At 40.2% G+C, this 17,495-nt stretch overlaps 1 protein-coding gene across 1 annotated transcript in view; it reads left to right on the top strand.

Moving 5' to 3' along the window:
• Window positions 1–16,975, top strand: part of LOC143878571 (keratinocyte-associated-like protein) — a 48,532-nt gene extending 31,557 nt beyond the window's left edge. The window contains exons 3-5 of the mRNA XM_077380842.1: window positions 5,239–5,290; window positions 5,481–5,547; window positions 16,657–16,975. Of these exons, the coding sequence (XP_077236957.1) occupies window positions 5,239–5,290; window positions 5,481–5,547; window positions 16,657–16,744 (207 nt within the window). The 3' untranslated portion in view covers window positions 16,745–16,975. The remainder of the gene's footprint in view (window positions 1–5,238; window positions 5,291–5,480; window positions 5,548–16,656) is intronic.
• Window positions 16,976–17,495: the final 520 nt, after the last annotated feature.

Here is a 17,495-nt window from a genome sequence, read left to right as displayed (position 1 = left end):
TGATTTCATAAATCTAAGCTTGCACCTAGATTTGTGATGCCCTAATCTGCCACAATAGATATATGAATAATCAAGGGTAGATGAAGAGCAACTAGAACCACACAAATACATATGTAAACATATATGTTTGTCTTTATCCTCTTGTAATCTTTGGTTCTTTAATGAGAGTTCTTTATTTACTAATTTTATCTCATTCAATTGACTTTCAAAGCAATTTGTTTATTGAGATAAATTAGCTTTTAATTTTTCTTCATTTTCACAAACAAGTATGTTTTTTTATTTAGATTTTTGTTTGTGTTTTCAAGGCTTTCTTTTTCTTTTCCAAGAATAATGCACTTCTTAATTAAGTCAACATTTTTGTTTATCAAGATTTTGCTCAAATGACTTAATTTTTCATTTCTTTCTAAACATTCATTAACCTCCGATTTCAAATTTTCAATTTGTTTTTCCAAATTAGAAATTGAATGTTTGAAAGAATTTTCCTTCGTAAAAGATTTTTGTAGTTTTTTTTTGTTTAAAAACAATATTTTTATCATTTGAAGAGAGACTATTATTTTTCTCATAAAGATTTTCAAGAATAGTCCAAAACTCCAAATATCTTTTGCATTTGTACATGATGAAATTTCTCAAAAGCATTAGGACATAGTCCACAACATATTATAATTATAGCTTTTGAATTTAATAAAACTAATTTTGCATCATTTTTTGTGCATTTTCTTGGAATAGAAAATCCCCTTTCAATGACATCTAAGATGTTAATGTTTATGGATTTGAGATAGGCAAGCATCTTTACTTTCCAAGCTCTATAATTTGATCCATAAAAAAATGGAGGAATTATAGCGGATTGACCTAACTCAAAATCCGTTTGGATTGTCACGTAAGAGCATACTAAGAGGGGGGAGGGGGTGAATTGGCTAATTAAAAATTTGGGGTTTAATTAAGTGGATTATTAAAATCAATTTACCCATTAAGCCTTAACAAGTCTAACCCTTTATCAATCAATAATTATAATGTAGGATAGGGATTAGATATGACTTTATGCTTATATACTCTAATCTTTGTTCAATGAAAGATAAACACAAGTAAAGGGTAGAGATTACCAACCACCAAAGTGCAAAGAGAAGGAGATACGAAAATATTCACAAGGCACAAGTTTTATAATGGTTTGGTCACAACTTGACCTACTCCACTCTTCCAAGTTTTACCTCATTGGGATCTCCACTAAAACATGAGATTCTTCAACGGGCGAATCTCAAAGCCGTACACCAACTTCTCCTTCAAAGGGATCACACCCTTTTCACACAAAGCCTTGCGAGGGCACCTTCCTCTTACAATGATTCACCTTTCTTAACGGGTCGACTCGGAGACCCTCACGAACAAATGAAGAAATAAAAATAAGAACTCTCTTTGCCTCTTAGATAGTCTGATTATAACTTTGAAAGCTCACAAACACTCAAAGGAAGATAAAATATAAAGCCTATGGAGTACCTCTTGATAGAATGTACAAATACAAGTTAAAGAGGTTTTAACCTTTCATATAAAAGTTTAGGTTCAAGAAGATATGATTTAATCTTGCCAAAATGTTGTTTAGAAAGGTTTGGATAGTGTATATATAGCCCACAAGGAAATATGACCGTTGGAGGGTAAAACTGTAAAATATAGGGTTGAGAAAGTCAACTAGCGCAAGCCCCAATGGATCTATTTCCATGTCGCGGCGGTCGACCGAGGCACAACGGTCGCCCGCCCTTATCGGACTCTTAATTTGAATTTCAAAATTCATACCGGCGCGGGCTACCTGTTTGAAATAAATTTTCGGCTCAAAAACACTATCGCGGTCGACCAGACCTATGACGGTCGATCTCCAAGCCCAACCTGGATGTTTTCTGGAAATCCAGAAAACATATCCGCGGTCGCCCGGCTTACCCCGGTCGACCAACCCCATAAATTTCAAGATGCCCTGGACTTCCAAGTAGCATCCCGCGGTCGCCCGACATAGCCCGGTCGACCGGCCCTGAGTAAAATTCCGTTTTTAACTTTAAATTCCAGGGTCTTTGGGCTTTGGTCTTGGGCTTAAGTCCTAGACTTTCAAACACATTTTTGGGTGTGTATGGTTTTCAAAGATATAAAAATTTAGGTGTAAAAACCATTTTGAAAATCTTTTGAAGGTGCATCTAAACATAAAATCAAGAGGACTCCAAATACATTCTAAAAGTAAAAACCTTGAGTCTTCTTGGAATGTCTTTGCTCTTTGCAATTCCTTGGACTTCTTAAGCTTGAATGAACATCTTGAACTTTGTCTTGGCTCTTGTGACTTGTCCTCCAATCTTCAATGCATGTCGAGGTACATGAGGTGTCACTCTGGCATGTTCAATTCCAAGCTCCTTGACTTGATCATCTCCAAATGATGATCACTCCAATGTAGGTGCATGCTCTTTGTTCCTTTGTCTCTTGATCCACAAGCCATGTGTTGTGAAGAGTTGTATAATGGCGATTATAACATGAAATTCCTATATACAACACAGCACCTCAAAGCAACACATTAGTCCATAAAAGCTAATCAATTTAGTTTGCTAGCATCAAAACAAGAAGGTAAGGTGAATGAATAACCCATGGGAACCCTTGGGCTTACAGGAACCCCCAACGGAAGGTTGGCTTAAGCTTAATTTTGATGGGAGTTCGATCGGCAACCCGGGGGCGGCTGGCATTGGTGGGATCCTTCGGAACTTGGACGCAGACACCGTAATGTCGTATTCTAGCCCGGCTGGAATCTGTGACGCGATTGAGGCCGAAACACGTGTGCTTTTATTCGGATTAAAATTGTATGCCGAACATAATCTCGGACCCCTGATTGTGGAGGGTGACTCATCGAATGTTATTGCTTGGGCTAGGAATCAATGTGCGGGCCCTTGGAGACTTGCCCATATAATTGACGAAATCCGAGATTTGATCTGCGAGATCAAACCATCTATTCGTCATATGTACCGTTTGGCTAATTCGATGGCGGACGAGCTTGACAAGGGTGGCGCGGCTTCACCAGCTCTGTGTATTGTTCATACAGGGCTGAGATCTTGACTTTGAACCTTTATTTTCTTTTGTAATCCCCACGTATGGTGGAGTCATTCTATGGGTCCCTTACCTTGTATGGGGGACATCTTGTCCCTATCACATTGTACGGCTGACCTTATGGAATGAAATCTTTATTTTCTCAAAAAAAAGAAAAAAAGTGGCACTTCAGTAGAATATGACTTAGCCAAGTAAGCTCTGTAGCTGTAGATGCCATCATGCGGTATTCTGACTTTGCGTTAGATATGGAAACTATGTGTTTCTTTTTGCTACTCCATGAGACCAGCTAATCATTGACCCAAATTAAGAATCCTGTAATTGACCTCGTGTCAAGGTCCAGGCCTACTCTGTATCATGATAGTATCATGGTTTTAAATTTCTACTGAAACCGACATGAAAAGACCAAAATGTTTCCATTATCATCTCCACCAAAACAATATTGAACCGCAATGCATATCGAAACCAAAACTGTAAGAGTATTAGTTGTATACTATATCAATATGTTTTTTTTGAATGGCGAGATAGATTTTATTAAATAAAAACCGAGACCGAGGAGGTCCCGGAAGAGCTACGGAAGTGCAATTAAGGCATAGAAGCCGATATACATAAAGAAAACACTAGGGAGGAAGAAAGTCGAAGAACTCGACACTTTCTTTGGAAAAGAGACCAATGCCGTCCCATTGGCTGACCACCTTACATGTGAAAAAGAGACCAATGCCGTCCCAATTCTATCCTGAATTTCACCAAAAAGTCGGCGAATCTCCAAGGCACTGCCTTAGTACCTCGAAGCCATCTATTAACATACTATATCAGTATGTTTTATATAATTATATTTTTATGAATTGCGTATGAAATGTGGTGTATGTATTATGTATAAATATTTATATCAATTATATATGAAATATAGTATGTACGCAATTATTAAACGCGTGACACCGTATGTCAGTAGATTTTTATTGTTTTTAAACCATTAAATATGGATGTCTTTCTTATTTGATAGTTTCCAAGTGTGTATTTGTGTAGATTCTAGCATCTCCTGAATTTTCATCTTAAAATCCTATAATTTTCTTAAGTTTCCATACATTTCTGTGATTTAATAGGACTTCCACCGAAATTTCCAACCGAAATCGAAATGTTTCCATTTTCGTGGCAACCGAAACCAAAATTAAATCTGAAATATAAAGCCTTTATCAACCTTGACTAATGAACTCTCAAATGTCTTTCATGTCGAAGTTTTCATTAAAACCTGATTGTGCATGTCTAATGAAGAATGGATTGTTTGGCCTACTTCTTAGTTCTTACTATACACTGCAGAATGTTGGTTTTGCTGCATCCAGCCATTTCCCAAAATTTTGCATATTTTTACAATGGGACATATCTGAATTGAGAAGTAATATATAGTATAGTATACAATTGAGTGCACTTTAACACATTTTCCCACAATTTATTGATAAAAGAAAATTATGCCTAAAAGGAAGATGAATTGAACTTTCATTACTTTCATGGTGTGTCTTGTCAATTGTCATTGACTAGCTGCCGTCAGATAGGCCCTGTTCGTTTCAGATTGTTGCAGCCGATTGTGGACTGCAAACTAAACGTAATTTGGAGTCCAATAATCAGTTTTGGGCCCACAATTGGTTGCAACAATCTGAAATGAACAGGGCCTTAAGGGTGCTTTCTCATTGCCTTTTGTATCTATGTCCATTTGGAATATGCTTTTCTATCTTCTTTTCCAAATATGTGATATTATTTTTTTTCTGACTTTTGAAGTTGGAAGTTCAATGAAGACCTTTTTTTAGGACTGCTAGCAAAACAGAAATCCCTTTCGTTAAAAACCACGGGATCCTCTGTCGTGAGACATGTTCAAGAAAATAAGAGAGCTTGAATCACCACCAAACACAAAAATACTGTGAAAACGACCAAATCGTTGGTCATTTTCACTTTCATCTTTATTTTCAGAATGGAATTCCATTTTGGTAGTGTTCTCCATTTTTTCATCTTTTTTTGGTAGGTATTTCCATTTTTAATATATACCTTATTAACTTGAGAAAATCCATTTAGATTGTGAATATCGTATGTCATATACAGCATAGATTTTTGTTGTGTAAATTATCTATAGCCTATGCAAAATATGTTTTGGCTCTGTGCTGGATTGACTTGCTCAAATTCTTGCAGTTCATTGGGAATTTCCAAGAATCGAGTGGCATAAGAACCGGGTGGGGTGCTGGTAAGTGGAGCATTGCTTTGTTGCCTTTATTCTTATTTGATCAAGTGAAAAATACTTTATTGAAATCCAAGAACCATTAGAATGAGGAATGCATCCACAAAATCATGGTCACATGTATGGATTATAATGTGGTTAATTTATGTGCATTGTATCCGAATAGTTGATGCTTAACGTCTTATGTGTTATGCAGTTTTATTAGCTGAATTTGTTGCCCTTGTTGCTGCTGGTACTGTGCATCGTGTTTGTATCACGACATGGTAAGAATTTTAAATTGGATCTGCCACCTTTTCTCGTGTTGCATTGACATGTTTTGAAGTGCTCACTTATGGCCATGGTTTTAAATTTCGGCCGGGACCGAAATTCAAAACCGAAACCTAAATTTAAAAATGTCTGCCGAAATTATAAGATTTTCACCGAAATTTCAACTGAAACTGAAATTGCCACCGTTCGTTTTCGGCTGAGGCTGAAGCCGAAACCGAAATTTCAATCCTTGCTTATGACATATTGAGCTTTATGAGTCAGTTAGCACTGAATGTACCATTACTTTTCTCAATTTTCTTGGTTTCTCTGTTAAGGAATGCATATTTTGTTGTCATTAGCTGTTAAAAAAGTTATGCATTTTCTTACTATAGATGCTGTATCAGTTACGCAAATGCAGACATAGTTGAGCATTATTCATTTCTTGTATCCTTTTTACATGCATTGACCCTAATTAGTTATTTTTTGTTGTAGCCTGAAGATAATTTGATTAGTTATTTCATACTTTTGGGATGATCTTGGAAATAAATCTGAAGTATAGATATTTTCCTTCTTACATTTATATGTGTTTGTTTTATGAACAAGGAAGTTGCATTTATAATTCTAAAATGTTAGAAATGGTCAGATATCATGATAGGGATAGTTTGGTGATTTTGACTAGTCCTCCTATAAATATCAGCTGTAATCTGTATCTTGTTATTATTGAATTCAAGGACTGAGTTTTGCCCGCACTATTTGTCTCTTTTGCCTTTACACTTCTTTATGATCTATCATATCAAAGGGAGATTTTACTTGGTATCAAAGCCTTACTATTGAGAAAATCAAGATCCAAGGACCTATGCCACGATCAAGGTATTTCTTGTTCTCTCGACCTCTCTCATCTTCATATTTTCTGTTTCTTTCTCTCTCTCCATTTTATTTCATCCCCTACATAAAATAAAGTCTTATTTTTGTCCCTTTTCCTTCCACAATCTTATTTTCAGGCCCTCTTTTTCTTCTTATCTCTTAAATCTTCAAAATCATTGAGTTTTTCGTCTCCAACCCAATGAATTCTAAGGCTTCCCCCTCATTTCTTTGAATCAAACGAAATCCTTGTTGGCTGCTAACTCAAATCCCACTCATGTGTGGTGCAAGTGAGCAACTCTCGTAAACTTCTCTTTATGCTATAAAGGCTCTGTTCACTTGCGTTCCTGGGAAAGCAAATCCCTGGAAAACAACCTCTTTTTTCCTTGACAAGACCTTGACAAGACAGAATTCTGGTGTTCACTTGCTTTCCTGAGAAAGTAACATGCCTAGTGGAAAATGTCAAATAATGACATGGAAATTGCCAAAAATGATGTGGAAATGTCTCTTTTCTCACAAGTGTGGGAAACCAAATCCCACTATTTTGGTCGGATTTGCTTTCCCGGGAAAACTAGTGAAAAAAGGTGGGCAAGCAGTTTCTTGGGAAACCTTTTCCTGCACAGTTCCTGCGCACGTGAACAAGCGTGAGAAACCTTTTCCTACACAGTTTCCCTGGATTTCTTTTCCTAATGCCACGTCAGATTCCCAGGAAACCTTTTCTTTTCCTTTCCCGGGAAAACAAGTGAACAGAGCCAAAAGGAAGGTCTACTCATTTCACTTAAGTTGGTGCATTCTAGCAGACTACATAAGTTGAAAATTGCTACAGCATTACTCCCTTTCAAATGTCAAAATCCGCTCAAAACCTTTTGAACATTACGAAAATTTCATAACTCAAATCCTCTCTTATGATGAAATCGCTCAATCACCTCATCCCTCTTCCTCTTTTTTCCCCCGATCCTTCAGTATGTCCTTTTTCTTTTTATCCCATTTTTTGCATCGTCAACCTTTATCTTGATCCTGTCAGTTTCCCCCATATTTCAGATTTCTTAGTTCATGAACCTTTGCAATCATGAATCCCAGCTGACCTTCACTCTAATTTCTTTTTGTAATAATGATCCAATCATCTTCCATCTCCAAGCACTTCTCCAATCTCCATTCTTGACTGAAGCTCCCAAAACCTAGAGGAGCACCTCCATTTAAATGTGAGTCTTGCTACTCGGATAGGTTATAAAGGCTTATGGTGTAGACACCCAATTTTGTCAAGTTAGAACTAATGATAGGTTGTCGCGAGGAAGAGTCTCATGAAGAGTCCCAGAGCACCTGTAGTCTTTCTCTCAATCTCTCTCTAGGTTATGAAACTAGGACAATTTTTTAAAAAAGAACTTTAATCTCAGAGGTGAAACAAAAGCCCGTCTTTACACGGTATCCCGCCTTTCACAGCATGGCCAGAAAGTTCGTTTTCACACGGCCTTTCAACCGAAAAGTTAGCTTTGAGTTAAAAACATTCGTTTTTACCAAAAAACACTTCGTGTTCCGAAAACCGCCGATATTAGGTTAATTGGAATCTCCACGGAACGACGAATCTAACGGATCTGACCGCGTGTGATTCGGAGTCCAAACGCAGGAGTTACGGTCCCCCGAAACTTCTCGAAAACCCGTCAAAAGAGACGAAAAATCACGTTTTTCGAAGCCAAAAAGACGAAAAATCACATTTTTCGAAATGGTGCCGACCTGTCAGGCCCATTTTCGCACCTTGCGAATTTGGATTTTTTCAAATTTGCAGATTGCGAAAATTTCGCACTTCGAATTTGGAAGCTGACCCCCTATAAATCCGCGGGGGGGGGGGGGGGGGGGGGGGGAGAGTAAAAATCAGATTTTAGTTTTTAACTTCTCTCTGGTTTTAGTTTTAAAACCTCTGGTTTTTCCCTTTTTGGTTTTTTCAGTTCAAAAACCCTTCTGAATATCAGAAAATCCTAGTTTCTTTGCTTTAGAAGAGAGAAAGTAGAGAAATTCATAGGGGGTAAGAGTAAAAATCAGATTTTAGTTTTGAACTTTTTTTTTATATTTTAAACGTAACGAATTTTATTTGAAATCAGGGGACAAGATGTCCAACAAGTTGAAACAGTACAGAGTGCATGGGCACGAAATGGCCCCAAAATCATACTAAATTACATCGCATTCTCATCCGCAGAAGGGTATACTACCCTTGGCTCCGTTAAGAAAACTCCCGCCTTAGCCAAAGCATCTGCGTTTGAGTTTGCAGATCGGTGCTTGTGGTTAAGCAGCGGTTTTAAAACCCGAATCAAATATCTGATTTCGTCTATAATTTGATATAGACGCCATGGACCGCCACATCTCCCTTTTGCCCATGCGATGACATTGCTAGAATCGCCCTCGATCATTAGCGGCCCAAGATTGTTCATTGCAAACCACTTTAATCCAAATAGGAGGCCATTCGCTTCAGCTTCATTTGCGTCGCAAATCCCTCAAATCCCTGCCGAACTCACATACGTCATTATGGTTCTACCATCCGGGTCTCTGATTATCCCGCCAATCCCGGATTGCCTAACGAACTACCGTCGAAATTAAGCTTTAGCCATCCGCAGGGGGGGGGGGACCACATATGTTTGATACAAGAATTACTTTTTTTTTCCGACATCACCTGATTCCAGTTTCTAAGGATGATGTTAACCGGATAGGGAAGTCCACCCTTAGCCTTTATCCAAGCAATCAGTGAAAGTTTTACTTCTAACGCGATATGATAGAATCCCCTACTTTTGTTTAGGAAGATTCGGTTGTTCCTCTCCCTCCATAAGTGCCACAATACAGCTATATGGATTGCCTTCCATAAAGATTGACCCAAACAACCATTAAGACTACCACGCCAATTTAGCACTATATCACATATGCTTCCTTGGAACACCCAACAACATCCGAACGATCTCATGATGGCCATCCACAATCTATAAGCATACGGGCACCAAAGAAATAGATGATCGATGCATTCCTCCGCTTTATTGGATAAGACGCACCTACTTGCCATCTGGATTCCCCTTCTTTTCAATCTTTCACAAGTGTTAATACAACCAGATACCACGGTCCACGCAAATGCAGCAACTCTAGGAGGGACCGTTGTGAGCTATACACGTGCCTTCTTAGATTGATTGTCACTGCCTTCGTTCATCGATTTAAAAAAAGGAGCGAACCGAGAATACCCCATCAGCATCAGGGATCCATATCCACACGTCCTCGCGGAAAGGAGATAAGTAACATTTTGACAAGGTGCTCAGTAAGCTTGCGAAATGGACGATTTCATCATCTTTTAAATTTCGACGCATTCTGATATCCCAGAATATTTTAGAGGAGCCAGTATCACGCACCACATAATCAGCAATTGCCGCATTTGGATTAACGGCCAATCAGAACAAATTCGAATATTCCTCCAATAGAAGACGCTCCCCACACCATAGATCACACCAGAATCTAACCTTGGTGCCGATACCCACTTTAAATTTGACGTTTTTGTGGAATTGATCCCGCGAAGAGGTGATAGATTTCCAAGCTCCTGAGCCCTTCCCCGCCACCGCACTGTTACAGTTCCATTCTCCCCAACTACAACCGTATTTTTCTTTTATTAACTGGTGCCATAGCGCTTTCTTCTCCACCCCAAATCTCCACAGCCATTTACCGAGTAGGGCTATATTACGACACCTAATCTTTCCAATGCCCAGCCCCCCATTCCGACGAGCTCTACATACCTTTTCCCACTTCAATAAGTGCTTCAATCTATTTCTCTGCTCCTTTCCTTCCCAAAGAAAATCTCTCTGAAGCTTTTCAATTCTTCTAGCAATCTTAACCGGAATTCTGAAGATAGACATAAAGTATACCAGCATATTGCTTAGGGCTGCCTTGATGAGGGTGATTCTTCCCCCAAAGGATAAGTATTGTTTTTTCCAAGTGCTAAGCTTTTTCTCCACCCTTTCCACAACAGAATCCCTCAACGATGCTTTTGGAATACCGAGACCCAGGGGCAGCCCTAGGTATTTAATAGGTAAATCAACATGCAAACAACCCATCACTGAGGCATATTCATTAATACGACCCGGGTCCATATTGATACCTGCCACAACACTTTTTTTGAAGTTGATCTTCAATCCCGATATAATCTCGAACCACCAAAAAATTCTTCTGATATTAACAATCTGCTCAGGTCCATCCTGGTTTTTAACTTCTCTCTGGTTTTAGTTTTAAAACCTCTGGTTTTTCCCTTTTTGGTTTTTTCAGTTCAAAAACCCTTCTGAATATCAGAAAATCCTAGTTTCTTTGCTTTAGAAGAGAGAAAGTAGAGAAATTCATAGGTTGCTCACATTGGGCGTCGGCATTCTGCCGAAATTCTGGAAATTTAGAGTGACATCCTTCAAATAGTGCCGTTTTTCTGTCGAATTTCGCAGAATTACGAGCTATTTTTCCATAATAGCGTTGTTGTTCTACCGAAATCTCGGCAATCCCGAAGTCCCTTCGTCCAAATAGTGTTGTTACTTATAGCGCCGTTGTTTTGCCGAAATCTTTGCAATCTTGAAGTCCCTTCGTCCAAATAGCGCTGTTGTGCTGATGAATTTCGGATAACGCAAGCCATATTATCAAAATAGCGCCTTTGTTCTGCCGAAATCTCGGCAAACCCGAAGCTCCCTCATCCAAGAAGCACTGTTGTTCTGTCGAAATCTCGGCAAATCCGAAGTTCTCTCGTTTAATCAAATGGCGTTACGTCGCCAATTTTTAGACAGGCTCTCTCGCTCCTCCGGTAAATTTAAATTTATTTCCGGGCTTTCTGTATTTTTATTACAAAAATCGTTGCAGGGTAGTTATGGGGTTTAGGGCTCCTTTTGCCCTAAATCCTGTAGCGTAAACCCCTCTCCTCTCTATAAATAGGGCTACGTTCCCTCCCCTTAAGCCACCACTCTGTCTCCCGTCCTACCATAGACAAACGAGACAGAGACGAGAGCCCTGGCGCTCCGCGGTGTTAGACAAACTGAGGGAATCATAAACCCAGAGTTCATTTTCCTTTCTGTACTGTCCTTTTCCGTTTGATTTAGTTAACCTGATTGGGGTCAGTTGCAAGATCTTTCGGGACTCATATAGCAACATACGATTTCAATCAGGATAACTGCCGCTTATTTTCTTTCTTTTGGAAATTCATTTTATTTACATGCTAGAACTAAGCATAATCCAAATAAAGGATAAAAGGATAAGTTACCCTGATTAAATTCTTCAAAAATGCCAAATCAAGTCAAGAGACCGGATTCATCCGGACAAGAGGAGTGCCTAACACCTTCCCCGATTGTAACCATAACCATTACCCAGATTTCTGTAACGACCATGTCTTAGCAAACAGAGCAAATCAATAGATTCTAGGCGCAGAGCAAAAAGAACCCCTTTGGTTACTGTTCCTCCAATGAAATTTGGGTATTCACCCCCTTTTCATCTGAAGAATAGGCATGAGTCCTAGGCCCTAACCTAGCTGGCGACTCTGAGTTTCTCTTTCTTGCGAAGTCCGGATCACGGTCCCGAGTTCGCAAGAAACGCAGATCAACTAACACTCCCAGAGAACCCGATGTGGTGATCCCCCGCCGCCCCGGCCTGCGAAGAAAAAAAACCGGCTCCCACATATGGGCTGTAAATTCCTAGTCGGTGGCTTGCTTTTGAAGTGTTTAAATTGCACTAATCTATTGCACGGCGGAGAAAACGAGAATGGTGGAGAAAACAAGAACGACGGAGAAAGCTAGAGCCTTAAATGGATTGAAGAATGGCGGTAACAATCGTTTAGAATTTCTGCCGGGTGACTGAATCTACCGTGATTGTAATTATCACAACTTCAAACGTCGACTTGGTTGTAGAAGATGTGTTAAAAGACCTAATGGGGGTTCTTCTCCAAATAGGAACCCCACCTGTGTGGCTAATGCAAAACCGATGGTCTGGCCTGAAGATGGGATTGCTGATGTTATCGAAAATGAGGATCAACTAACCGTTGAGATTTCCGGCAAACAAGTCGAAACAAGGCTGAGATTGCTTGGAACATGCCTTATTGGAAAATAAAAAAAGCCGAATGGAGATTGGAGGAAGTCGTAAACTGGGCAAGGTGGTTTTGGGACCTACCTGATCTATCGGAACCCTTAATTATTAGCAAGAACGAAGTGTTGTTTTGTTTCGAGAGGAGGATCAAGCAAATATGATTTTCTCTAAAGGCGCTAACGCATTGGAATTTCTTATGCCACTCAGTCCTTGGCGCCCATCTTTCATGACAGGCGCAAAACCTGTCTGGATTCATTTCTTCTGAATACCAATGCGTGCATGGGCGGCATCAACGGTAGAAGCGCTGGGTAGCACATTTGGGATGGTCTTGGAGTCAAAATGGAAGGGGAAAACTCAGAGAGTCTAATTTATGCAAGGGCGAAAGTATTTACGGCGGAAGGGGTGTTTTTGCGATCTGTATTGAGATTAAAAGTTGGGAACAAATTCTATTCACTTGGAATAGCCGTTACCCTTTTCCGACGAGTCTGGTACCGGGTGTAGTGGGGGAAAGGGACAGGGGAAAGATTTTGTGTCCATCTCTGCCGTCGGCTATGGATGGGAAGGAGATGATCTCTAAACCGTCGGATCAAAAGAAGGCCAACGGCTATTCATCCAAGGAGTCGGATTGGTTGGCGAAGAGAGTTAGGAAAGGAAAGAATCCGATTGTTGATCATGTGAATCGAGATGATGATTTAATCTTGGCCTTATGTTCGAATTTCAGAAGTCGAAAAGGGGCGGGATACGCGACAAAACCTCGAATGGGCGGCTGCTTTGACAGAATGAGTGTGAGTATAAAAAAGTGAATGGGGACGGAATATTCGACAGTAAATACTGGCCCTTGCAATGTGGGTGTCTTGGATGCAGCGATGGCGTCTTCGGATGAAGCGGTGGAGTCTTCGGATAAGTTTAAAATAATAAAAAAAGACCGGAATGAATGTGGCGAAAAGCATCGAGGCCCTTTAATGTCATTAAAAACGCATCAGCACCGGAGGACATGCAGGGATATTACAAGGATAAAAATGGGGCGAGGGTCATGCGGAACTTTCTGCATCGTAAATATCGATATGATACACCGAGGTTTGGTATATCTATCAAAAAGGGTAAAAGCAAAAGGTGGAAGACGCGGTCTAAAAATCTTTTTTCAAAATACTCAAGGTGAAAATTGATCGCCTGGCCGATCTCGCTCACGAAGGAGACATCCATCCGGATAACTTCTGGGACTATGATGCAGTTTTGGATCTGCTATGGTGCAAAGTTTTCTAGGTGGCCAAATCACAGAAGAAACCTAGCCTAGGGGCCAGGCCTAAAATGAGGTCAGAGATGTCTCTGACGTTGCGGTCTCTTCCTAATAAGGAAGAAATCAAGGATGCGTATTTCGCTTTGAAGTGGAAAAAATGACGTCGAAGATGTCTCCGACGTTGCCGTCTCTTCCCAATAACGAGGAAATCACGGTCTCTTCCTAATAAGGAAGAAATCAAGGATGCGTATTTCGCTTTAAAGTGGAAAAAATGACGTCGAAGATATCTCCGACGTTGCCATCTCTTCCCAATAAGGAGGAAATCAAGGACGCATATTAGGCTTTAAAGTGGAAAAAATGGAAAATTTGCTATCTATTTTGCTCCAACCTTGAGCAGCCGGGGGTGACGTCTGGGGTTGGTGATGTGTCCCACCAGAAAAGACTGGCCGGGGATATATCGTCGGTGGAGATACTTGGGCTGCAGGATATCCATGTACGCGAGAGGGTGGTGGGCCCTGATGTCTCAGAATCTACTCTGAATGACATCCTTATTGTGGCAGAGGTCCACAAGCATAAATCCTAAATCGACGGAGGACTCATTGGAGGTTGATCTCAGGGAGAAAATAGACACGTGCCTCCATTGATGTGAGGGCATTACTTTGGTGGTGGACAACGTGGATTCGGCGGAATTTGTGGCTATGACACAAATGGGAAGTGACCTGGGGATACAATTCATGGAGGATTTACCCAAGACTCGCAGCATATTTGAGGAAATATGCCACCGGGATGGCGACAATAGCACTAAGGGTAAAAATCAAGGGAAGAGGATTGCGGGAGCTGAAGGCCTTGAGCATCAAGACCCACGGCCACTTTGGGGGAGAAACTTTCTTATGTAGATCATTTTTGGGATATCAGGGGTATGGGATCCGAGAGGAAAAAATTTGCTCTTAAGGATCTTTGTAGACATCAGAAGTTGGACATCTTAGTAATTAACGAAGCTAAGCCGTCGAGGTCAATATTCATGAATACACCATCTCCATTTGATTTACATCACGCAATCCAATCAATGAATGGATGTTCACGGCTTTCTGTGGACCAATAAGGGCAAAGCTGCGATCGGCGCTGTGGTCCGAGTTACGATTGATAAAGGAAGGATGGTAGGGACCGTGGATTATTGGTGGAGATTTCAATTGTTCGCCATCCACACGAGAAGAATGTTGCGGGCAGCCTCACGACAAGTTTGAGAAGATTCTCCGATTTTAGCTAGCAAGCTACATTTCAAAATAATTGATTGATCAAGGGAGAGTTGATGTAAACCTTGAGGGTACAAAATACACGTGGTCATATCACGCTTATACTATGTCGATTGGATCAGGTACTCCTATCCAAGGAGTGGGATGAAATTTTCTCTACCATTTGCCAAAAGCCCTACCTAAAACAACATCTGATCATAACCCAATTCTGCTGGGAATGATAGCCCTTTCAAAATGGTTACGGCATTATGTGAGAGAGCTTGACTTCCACTCAAAGTTACAGGAATGGTGGGGTACCGATGTATTTGAGGGGATGGAAGGGATACGTTTTCTGCCAAAAACTCAAAATCTAAAGTCAAGAATCAGAGAATGGTCCAAGCAGTTACTATCATCGAAGGCGGAACGGAAAGCTGAAATCGAGGGTCATTTGAACCTGTTGGAGACGACCTTGGAAGGAAACGCACCATTGGAGGAAAATAACATTCAGACACGTCATGAGTTGAAAGTGGAATATGAAGAGATTATCCTGCTGGAGGAAATCAGTTGGCGACAAAAGTCACGGGGTATGTAGCTCAACGAGGGGGATAAGAATACGGAGTTCTTTCACAAAATGGCAAACACCCGTAGAAGGGTGAATTCCATCAATTGCTTAAGGGTAGAGGGGCTTTTGGTGGAGGAGAAGGCACAAGTCCGAACACTGATACTTGATATTTACATGAAGCTATATTCCACGCAACATAACTGGCGGCCAAGATTGGTGGGACTAACCTTGAAAAATATACCAACTGATCGAATGGCGTGGCACTGTTATGGGCGGTATAATTTTTAAATATCAAGGGGCCTTCGTTAAACTGACAAATCCTGTATGGTATCCTTATCGCTAACGGGATACTAGATACTGCGAAGCTTGAGGGGGAGCGAGGCGTCATTACTAGAGTCGACTTGGAAAAGGCATATGACCACGTCTACTGGTCTGTTCTCGATTATATCATGGATTGGATGGGTTTTGGAGCGAAATGACGTGGGTGGATGTCATCTTGTATCTCGACTGGTGATCCAAACCATTCATTTGCAAGGTCTTATGATAGATAGGGGGTGTACGAAAAATCAGCTCCATTGGATCATCCTAACCATTGGATCATCTCTCTCTCTCTCTCTCTCTCTCTCTCTCTCTCTCTCTCTCTCACTTTTCACTTTCCATCTTTCTTTTTCTCCCATGGACCTCGAATACCTTGAACAGAAATAATATCTAAAATAGGAATCATACTCTTAATTAAAAAGAAACGCATATGAAGCATATGGCAAGCATACTTCCCCTAAATTTGAGGAGCGAGAAGGAAGTTTCCGGTAACTAACAAACAACAATGCATACATTTGTTTCATGTTCATAGGGTACGTTAAACCAAAAGCCTTTGGGCTGAAGCGTGTTTTTTAGAAGCGCACATTTCACCCTGTCAGAAAGTCTCAAGCCTTAGGGTTCAAGTTCAGTGTTTAACAGTTACCATGAAGGTTGCCAAATATTCTGTTTTGGACGTAATGAAAATAATTTAGGCATTTTTATTCCTTGTGGTCTCTGAACCAGCAAATTTTAATGTCCGACATTTACTTTATGCGCATTGGAATGGAATTTCTTCATCTTTTACACACTTGTCTTATTTGTTGTTGAATATCATTTGCTGAATGTTTGTGGCTTTATTCAAATGCAGTTTCTTGTTTTCTGCTGGACTTCTATTCGAGATTAACAAGCTCTCGGGGATGATGCTTAGCAAGAGTGAGAAAGTAAAGAGGCATTGAGTAATAGAACACCGTGGACTCACATTTGTGTCCTCTTATAAAGAGTTCTTATCGGAACTTACATTTTACTAATTCACAGACCAGGTTCTCTTTTTTAGGGGCACCGGAGCAGGGCTTTCCTTGTTAAGATGTTTGAGTTTTTTTTTTTTTTTTTTTATAAGTTTTTGTTGATGTTGACTCTTGGTAGCACTTCCCTTCCTTGCAGATAGTTGACTGAAGCTTTTGAATCGATATTAATCTAGTTCAGTCTAAATTAATCAAAATTATATCTAAACTAGGAGATTTTATATGTTGTAAGGGCTTACAACATTACGGTAGGGGTACCGCCCTTGATATTTGATCCAACAGCAGCTCACTTTTTGAGCTTTTTGAGGAGCTGCTGTTGGATCAAATGTCAAGGGTGGTACTTCCACCGTACAAAGGCCTTATTCTTGTTAGCCCTTACACCATATAATTTCTCCTAAACTAGAACCTAAATTGACCTTATGCAAAGGGTAATAAAACTGTCTTGGAAAGTTGGACTTCTCCTGAACCCAATGCTATTTTTATTATAAAAAAGCCTTTACCATAATGACTGCTTTCAGCACTCTCTCAGCTAACATTTAGTCCCTTGTTTTTTTTATCCCAGGCCTCCATCTGAACGAAAACTCACTAACTCATTCTACCCTTGCAAGGAAATTTATGAATTGCATGCCATGTACATTCGACAGAAGGGGGGAGGGAGGGAATTCGTAAAATTAGCATGTCAATC

This window comes from Tasmannia lanceolata, unplaced genomic scaffold (assembly GCF_043159265.1).
Source record: "Tasmannia lanceolata isolate RefF3 unplaced genomic scaffold, GAP_Taslan_0.1 ptg000006l, whole genome shotgun sequence".
In the NCBI taxonomy this organism is placed as follows: domain Eukaryota; kingdom Viridiplantae; phylum Streptophyta; class Magnoliopsida; order Canellales; family Winteraceae; genus Tasmannia; species Tasmannia lanceolata.
The sequence above is the reverse complement of the archived record's forward strand: the minus strand, read 5'-3'. Positions and strand labels throughout refer to the sequence as shown.